Source organism: Coffea arabica, chromosome 6e (assembly GCF_036785885.1).
Source record: "Coffea arabica cultivar ET-39 chromosome 6e, Coffea Arabica ET-39 HiFi, whole genome shotgun sequence".
In the NCBI taxonomy this organism is placed as follows: Eukaryota; Viridiplantae; Streptophyta; class Magnoliopsida; order Gentianales; family Rubiaceae; genus Coffea; species Coffea arabica.
Genome location: NC_092321.1, coordinates 3,986,993 through 3,995,569, shown reverse-complemented (window position 1 = coordinate 3,995,569; position 8,577 = coordinate 3,986,993). Strand labels below are relative to the sequence as shown.

At 35.4% G+C, this 8,577-nt stretch overlaps 1 protein-coding gene across 1 annotated transcript; it reads right to left on the bottom strand.

Annotated features, from left to right (window-relative positions):
- Positions 1-1,362: 1,362 nt before the first annotated feature.
- On the bottom strand, positions 1,363-7,560 carry LOC113697477 (delta(14)-sterol reductase). The gene is made up of 13 exons (XM_027217116.2): positions 7,378-7,560; positions 7,116-7,233; positions 6,907-6,977; positions 6,774-6,830; positions 6,395-6,486; positions 5,483-5,530; positions 4,827-4,947; positions 4,692-4,738; positions 3,573-3,654; positions 2,489-2,565; positions 2,277-2,396; positions 1,764-1,838; positions 1,363-1,680 (listed from the first exon to the last, which is right to left on the bottom strand). Exons 1-13 carry the CDS (start codon positions 7,423-7,425, stop codon positions 1,527-1,529), a joined length of 1,110 nt encoding a protein of 369 aa, XP_027072917.2. The 5' UTR covers positions 7,426-7,560; the 3' UTR covers positions 1,363-1,526.
- Between the last annotated feature and the right edge of the window lie 1,017 nt (positions 7,561-8,577).

The following is an 8,577-nucleotide window of genomic DNA, read 5'->3' as shown; positions in this document are numbered from 1 at the left end:
TTCTTTGGGATAATTGCAGAAACCTCCAGTGAGGTTTCTGACAATTTCACTGAGCTCCCCTAAGGTTTGAAAAATTATACTTATCTTCTTTGATTTGATTAGTTTTAGTAAAAAAACCTTAAAATAATATTGACTTGGACAATTTTTTAAATAAATACCCAAAAATGCCCCTATGGAATGAGTTTTAATTTATTTCCCTATACAGTTATAAGATTATTTAGTATAATTATAAGGAAAATGTACCAAAATTTTCATGTCCATATCTACTATTTGATAAACAACAATGGTAATAATTTTATTACTATGATATGATATTTTTGATGGTATTTTATTATGGATTTATATTTAGAAGATAGAAAAGAAAATATTGAAACAATTTATTTAGAGTTTATAAATTTTTGAAATAGTGAGATTATCATATTTTAGTAATACTTTTGGGTCATTTCTTTTTTATTTATTATTAATTTTAATACCAAAAAATAGAAAACAAAAATCAACAAAAATATTGAATTACATATAAAATTAATTCGTCAAAAAAATTACTAATTCGGCATTTGGTTATAATAGAAATCTAGAGGCAATGACGATAATTCTACAGTTTTATTGGTGAAAAATTTAAAAAAAAAATAAGAAGGAAAAATAATGAAAAATAATTTTAAAACTCATTCTAAAATTTCATTAAAATATTTAAGGGTAAAATTATCATTTTAAATGACAAGGGAGGTATTTATAATTTTTTAAACCTCAAAGGAGTTCAGTGAAATAATATCCCCAATTCTTTTGTCGCATCGGCCCTTTTGCAATTGCGTCTTCCTTTGCCTGTGCCAGACTTCTTTTCGCTGATTGACAACGACAAGGGCGGGTAAATATGTTGATTTCAGCAGACGTGGGGCAGGATGGCCCGGGCCACACTGCCAGAACGCTGCGATATCACACAAACTTTCCCCATAGTCACTTGTACAGGGCTTCACAGTAACAAGTAGACAGTCACCAAGAATGGGTACACGCGCTTAGCGTTGACATTGGAAAATGGATATTACCAAAAACCTCAACCACTCCTTAAACTTCGTCCAATGCAAAAGAAGAAGGAAAGGATTGCTTGAGGTTTTTTGGAGGAGTATGAATATCATTTCCTTAAGAAGGCGGGGATATATTTTTATATAATTAACTCACAGTACTACTATATGGTTATACGAACTAAGAAGTTAACTAGGAACAAAGTCCTTTCGTTCGCATGAACACCAACCCACATGTATCGCTACTTCTGCGATAGGATAGCTTGAAACTTCAACTTGATTGCTATCATTTACAGCAGCAAAATGTCAAGACAAACTAAGACATAATTTGAGACCACACAACCAATTGTAAAGCTCTAATTCTGTTTCATTAAGCAAAAAGCTCTAATCAAGTGATAGCACAAATTCATGTACAACAACAGGATACTCTTCCCAGACACAGAATTCTACACCAGAACTTGCAATGCCCGATTAAGTCAATACATGCTTCCAGCTTATTGGTAATTTTAGCTAATAAACGTACGGTAATATCCTCCAGGGGACAAGATTACAGTACTCGTTCCAGATTTCCTTGTACTTCTGTGCACACCGGCCTTCATCTCTTCTCTCTCTCCATACAAGCAAAATAAGAAGATACACAGGGTAGAAGTATGGAATTGGGGAACTACAAAAGCATTCATTGATCTGGGGGAGTTAGTTTCTGACAGCACATGAACGTGATAAAATAAGAAAAGATAGCTACGTTACCTTATACCACAAGGCAAACTGAATGATAGTGCAACCAATAGATCCCCCAGGTAATTACTGTGCCTTGCAATGCCCCTTCAACAAGATGTTATTAACAAGTAAATATAATTTAGACATCAAAACTCTATCTAGAGAAAAAATGCAGGGAATCTAAAATGCATGCAATGTCTGCTTTCTGAAAGTAATCTGGAATCACCCAGACTCAGTAAGATGGTGCGCTGCTACAATAATAGCCACGCTGCAGAAACACAGGCTGCCATGGCGTTTCTCAGTACTCAAGATATCTTGAGTACTCAGCGTTACTCGAGATATCTAGATAGGGTTGTTTACTCGAGATAACTAAATTTTAGATTATGAAAGTAAAGAAGCTCTGCTCGGGCTGAAACACCAAAATATGCCATGGCGTTGATTGAGGTTCTACCAAGTAAGAAAATGATAATAGATTATAGTGTGTTCACATATATTAATTTGCTCACAGTAGTTGAATAAGCAAACAAGTCAATTGATGCCTACCAGTAACCTGAAGCTAGCAACTTTCCTCCAATAACTTTTGGAGGCCTACCCCAAATTGGTGCTTTGGGGTCCTTTTTAAAAACATGCTTCTGCTTGTTGGCTCCTCTAAACACAACATAACTTCCAAGAAAAACAGGGAACCAAGTCAAAGGGCAATACAGATTAAAAATAAAAAACTTAGTAAAAACTTCAATAATTCGAAGTTTGTTTACCCAATGAAAAAGACAAGGCAATTTGCAACAATTGCAGCTGTTGTTAGCTCCACTTTGTTATGCAAGAGCCACCAACCCTGTAAAAGAAATTGAAAAGAACTAATTTATCCTACAGTTTGAAAGTTAAAATCAAAGGTACAAAGGCTAACAAATATATCAGAAAGAACATGACGTATGGTAGATGCAACATGAGATCTTAGACTTAGCAATACCAGGAACCTGCAGATGACAGAAGTACGCTAAATTTCTAGATATCGATTTCCCCTCTTCACAGCCAAGAGAATAGATGGATTGTATCCTACCACTTCATTGCCTCGAATTATTACTTGAAACTTATCTGAGAATTCAAAAAGTAAGCTCCTATCTTTTGGCCACTTTGACTCAATAACTGAATTGGAATTCTAGAATGCAACTACATACTAGAGCAAGATGTTAATTCTGACACTTACCCAAAAAAAGGATGTTAATTCTGACTATAACCAATAATGGGCTCCCTGATATATCAGTTACTAATTCCAGTTCAAGAACCAACAATCAGAGACCAATACAAATTGTTCAGAAGTGATGAAATTATGTCCTTGTCCAATGAATCAAATAAAGGTCAGAAGGAGGTAGGTTCTTAAAAGGAGGCAGAAGAAATTTCAGCACATTTAGGGCCATTTAGAATGTTTAGCAATATAGGCACATTCCATAGCGAATTAGCACCAAAAGAACAGGTAGGCAACAGCAGTCTAGGACGATCTTTAAATTAAGTTAATTTGTTATTGCAGATATGATGCTGACTAACATTAGATATTAGTTTTACAAGAACTCAAAGTTCCATTCGGCATCTGTAAACAAGTCCAACAAATTGTGTTAAAGTCTCCTAGGACTTTGCTTGCAAGTGTATGTGACCAAATACTGTATATTGACAGGCTCTCTCTCTCACTCACAAGCACACCCCCCGCCCACCCACCTATACCCATATACAGCGGGACAAACCAAAAAAAAAAAAAATTGATGAAAGGAAGCAAGAAGAGAATCCTGATTTGTAAGCAAGGGCAGAATCCTTTTTAAATTACAGGCAACAAGCTAGATTACATGCCTGGATACTGAAAGTATATGGAATCCAGACTAGATCTCCAAAAACTAGCATGAATCCCAATCTTTCTGCAATTATGTCCCATCTGCAATGAACAGCCATACCCAAAGCGTATCGCTTAAACAATTTATAAAGTTGAATGATAAGGCAAAACACTAAATGTGCACTTCATATACAGATATCAAAGCAATAAAATTAAAAAAAAAAATACAGTTTTCATCAAAAGAGTGATCAAACTAGTGAAATAATCATAAACTAGGCATATATGAACCAGTATTAAGAAGCTTAAGATTATAGCACTAATAATACCACAAGAACTAAGCCTAAAACACTTTAACATGTAATTCCTTTCTTTTTCCCTTAAAAAAGGGTTATGTGGGATCAAATCCAAAACTCTAGGGATGATGTCAAAATATTGACCAATAACCAAGAAGGAGCTGAGGCCAACTTTAAGATATTTCACAATATGAAAAAGTTGTACTATTTTGTCAAGAAGAGCTCTCACTCTCTCTACTGTTCCTTCACCTAATCTTCCTGAGATATAAACTAAATTCATAAGTCATGACAGACTTATATAACATGTGGGCATTCAAAATTTGTCAAAAGGAGGACTACAGACCAGAAATGAAGTTGGAGCATGGAAACTTTTCATGTAGGTAACTAACGAGATTAGAACAAAAAATTGGGAATTAGTACAGAACCACAAAAGAATTAAAACAAGGATAGCTTCATCAGTCATTATGCCAAACTATGGGAACTATTGGATACCTGGATCTATGCCCCCCACCATAGTGTCTGATACAGGTACCAGACATTTAAGTATGCCATCTTAATTGTACCCATCATAACAATACAGACTGGTGACAATACAGCAAGGTGGGCCTAGATTTATTAGGCAGTACCCACTTCACACCATTTGCATTATCCCATTTGACTAAGCATATGGTATCAGCAATATACACTAATACATCCATAATACATGATTTTTGTAAAAACAGTCCATAACATCTGTCATTGTTTAAGTGCTGGAATTTCTACATGCTTTAGTGAAAGGTTATCTCTTGAAATAGGATGGAAAAGTTGGGAAAACCAAAATGGAAAGGATGATAATTAGCTACTTACGTGGATGTCATGAACTCTTCATAGAAAAAGTAATCAATAATATATAGCTGCAAAGATATGAAGTATTACATAAATTGTGAGATACCATCCATCTTTCTACCCCTTAGGACAAGAAATAATATTCCAGTAACTTACCGTACAAAATATCTGATATAGGATCATTGACTGTGTTAAATTTGAATCCTTGAGAGCTTTTAAGAGAATGGATAGATTGATGAGGAGCCAACCCATCATTCCAGCTCTAACAAAGAAAAATCTGCAAAAGAAAGTTGTAGTTATCACAACAAAGCTCACATTGGTAGTTATCAAATCATGGCATCAAAATTTGAGTGCATTAAACTGTGTAACATGCAAAAGATGGAAAAAAAAATATTTTAAGCAGAGTATCATAGAACGTCATTTCTTTTTTTACATAATCAAATTATTTAGCAAATGATGTAACTCCTAAAGGCAACACTTTAAACACTGAAAAATAATGAAGAAGTCAAACTTGGACATACAACGTAAAATAGACAGAGCATCTCAGAAGCGAGGAAAAATAGAGCATAAGTCAAATATACATACAATCAAAGGTGTCAAAGCAATGTGTGAAGATTTGAGCATTTACTTGATCAAAACATGTGAAGTAACACATGAAACACTTAAAACATATCTTGAACCATAAACACCAGCATAAGACATGTAATCCCTTATAGTGACAAACAATAAAGCATAGTAAATTATTGTGTCACATCCTGAAGGTCTATCACAGTGATAAAGATTTCAAGAAGTTTCAGGTACAGAATACATACTTGAGGTCAATGCCGAAGAATTGAGGATTCAGTTGGATCCCAAACCACCTTTTGGATGACATTTGGATACAAAAATAACAAGGTAGATGATTAATCAGAAGGCATTTGTGCGCAGTTGAAATACAACATGAATAAAATGGAGTTTAAAAAGTTATCACAAAACTACAAGAATGCTAATTTTACGATAATGTTTCAGCATCTGTATGAATAAATATTGCAAATCACGATATTTATATAGAAAACAGCCTAGAACAAAGTATTATGCATCATTGGTAGCAATAATTGGGTGAAGTAGTAAAAAGAAAAACCTGGAGCTGTAAGCCAAAAGAAATTAAATTCAGCCAGGTGGACAATAAAAAAGTAAGCTATTATTGACTAATTCTCTGCTTTTGCAAAAATGTATGCTCTTTGAAGGGTTCTACAAAAATTAGTATAGTCAAGATTTCCCTGTGGACTTATTGCCGAGGCTGAGCAACATGAGATGGTCAGAAGGAAGAACTGGCAGAGTCATTTAACGACATGAAGATTCTTAACCAAACATCTTTAGTCACCTAGGCAGATGCTATTAAGATGGTGCAATTACTGCAAATTTAGTAAATTATAATAAATTGAGTAAGACCAACCCCATCTATTCCTTATCATTTGCGTACATGTCTCTTAGTCTTGGTCAATATAACAACATTTTGTTGGAAAAAATTTAGAGCAGTGTAATCCATGGATGTTAAGCAAATTATTGCTAAATTTCATCTTGACCTAGATTAAAATACTAGAACACGTTGTTTTCTTCTCAGGCACGATAGCAGCACATCTAATCACTAAAGGAAGCTAATTTAATAAATAGGAGCCTGCAGAGATCAAACGTTATATTGTCCCAGTAAAAATCCACAACCTGACCACAACAGTTTGAGTTACCAGTCATGAATCAAGTTTCCGGTAACGTGAGGCTTCAGAGAAGAGTTCTGATCTCTTGACTTACAACCGACCACATACAATAAGAGTGTGACCTGGCATTTACAAGCAAAATAAGGTTAAGAGAACAAGATTAAAAGTTCAGAGAAGTAGTCAGATTTACAACAGATATATATTTTGTCTGAATATATCTTCGTGTGATTAATTCCAATGCCCGAGCTAAGTATATGAACTTAATTGTGAATTCTTGAACCTGAATCCTCAAACATACATCGTTGGTATCATATCAGGTTTGAAATTGTTAATATTTTGAAATCCTACTCAAATTAATATAGATCAATCATGCAACAAAAATTTCCAATGGGCGAAAACTGAAACTTACAAGAACGCTGAACACAAAAGTTGTTGATAAAAGCTCAAGCCCTCGGTCTGCAATTATCTGCAAGACTCGTCAATGAGTTGGAGAGTGTGTAGCTTAACTTGATTTTGTAAATCAAAACGAGAAAATTACTTACAGTAGGCGATACAATATCCAACTGGGTCCCGATTCCAAGAAGGGCAATCAAAACGAGCAGCAATAGCAATCCTGAGCCCACCAACTAAAGGTTATACTACAATGCACTTTTTTTTTCCCCCCGGGGTGTTGGGGGGGGGGGGGGCGCGGGTGAGGGGGAGGAAAGAGTCTTGGGATTCAATAAATATCAGAGAGAGATGGAGAGGTGACCGTTGCAACGGTAATGGAGGCGAGTCCCATCAGTCAAAGTGACCCCAGGAACAATCTTTCCGGGCAGGATAGATCCAGCAACTGCCAAGTACGTGAAGAACGAGAGCAGCAAACCAACCTATACACAATAAAAAACCAAGAATATTAAATCAATGCAGGTTATGCCTAGCAAGCTGTTTATGCCAGTGATGTATCCTTGAATGAGGGAGATAAAAAACCAGTGATGTTTGTGCATGAGAGAAGCAGAGATAAGATTACAGACGGAGATGGAGGAGGGAATGAGGGAGTTGACAAGGGGATTGATATCCATCTTATGGGCTTCGGCTGGGGAACGTTGGTTGGTTGATGCGGTTCAGTTCGATTCAGTTCACTTATAAAACTGCGTTTGATTCTCCACTGCTCAGTCAAGTGCTCCTTCTTTTTTTTCTTTCTCAATGTTCCTCTATTTTTTTTTTTTTTTTTTTTTTTTGGGGATGGTTGGAAATCATTTGCGTTGTCTTGGCGGATTCTTGCGGGATGCGGAGCTGCGGACGGGAAGGGGAAGCCGCGATATGTTTTTGACTACCTTTTGATATAAGAACTCCTGCTGGCCCAAAAACATGTCCACTTCACTTAAAGTCCAAATGTTGTCCTCAAGGCCAGTTTTTAGCTATTTTCACCCCCTAGATTCCTAAGAATGAATTATGTAGGAAAAAGGGGTGACTAGTTCTTTTTTTTTTTTTGGATATCTCTTGTAACTCATATCACATCTTCATATAAATTACCACACACATTTGTTTGGATTAACTGTTTTTAGAAGTATTTTTGAAATATTTTACTGTAACAGTGTATATGAAAAATTTTTACTATAACTTTTTTTTAAATATTTGATATATTATATGAATGAGATATTTTTTGAGTTATTTTTATTTATGTATTACTGTAATATTATATTTACAAAACTTATTTTTGAAAAATAGGTCAATCCAAACAAAATCTATAGAATGTAGAGTTGAATGCTGAGCCCAAGCCCAAAACATCCTTATCAACTTATAATGGGCTTGTTTGGAAGTGAAGTTTTTGGCCAAGTTTTTTAGCTACTAGTTTTTTAACAACTTTTGCTACACGAACCCCAAAAAACTTATCAAAATTTTTTACCTACACACTTTAAAATAATACACAAAAAACTTTTTTCCAAAATCTTAGCCAACGGCGGGAAAAAAAACTTTTTTCCTTTGCTCCTTTAACTCTGCTCTCTCTCACAAGTCATAAGCACCTCAATCCTGCAATTCTATGCAAACCCCCAGGCGGGAAAAAAAAATCAAATTTTGCATTAAATTTCCAAAATTCCAGATGATGCTTAATATGAAAGCCTCCCCGGAGGCCCGGATGACGTCGTCTTCATCATCATCGCCGTCCCGCTCAATCGTTACAGCGGAGAAGGCTTTCTCGTTCATCTCCAAAGGATGGAGCGAGGTCCGCT

Coding starts and splice junctions, on each gene's coding strand:
- LOC113697477 (XM_027217116.2), bottom strand. CDS start 7,425: ATGGATATCAATCCCCTTGTCAACTCCCTCATTCCCTCCTCCATCTCC. Junction 6,831..6,906: donor TGGATATTGTATCGCCTACT/GTAAGTAATTTT, acceptor CGAGTCTTGCAG/ATAATTGCAGACCGAGGGCT. Junction 5,531..6,394: donor GGAAACTTGATTCATGACTG/GTAACTCAAACT, acceptor GTCATCCAAAAG/GTGGTTTGGGATCCAACTGA.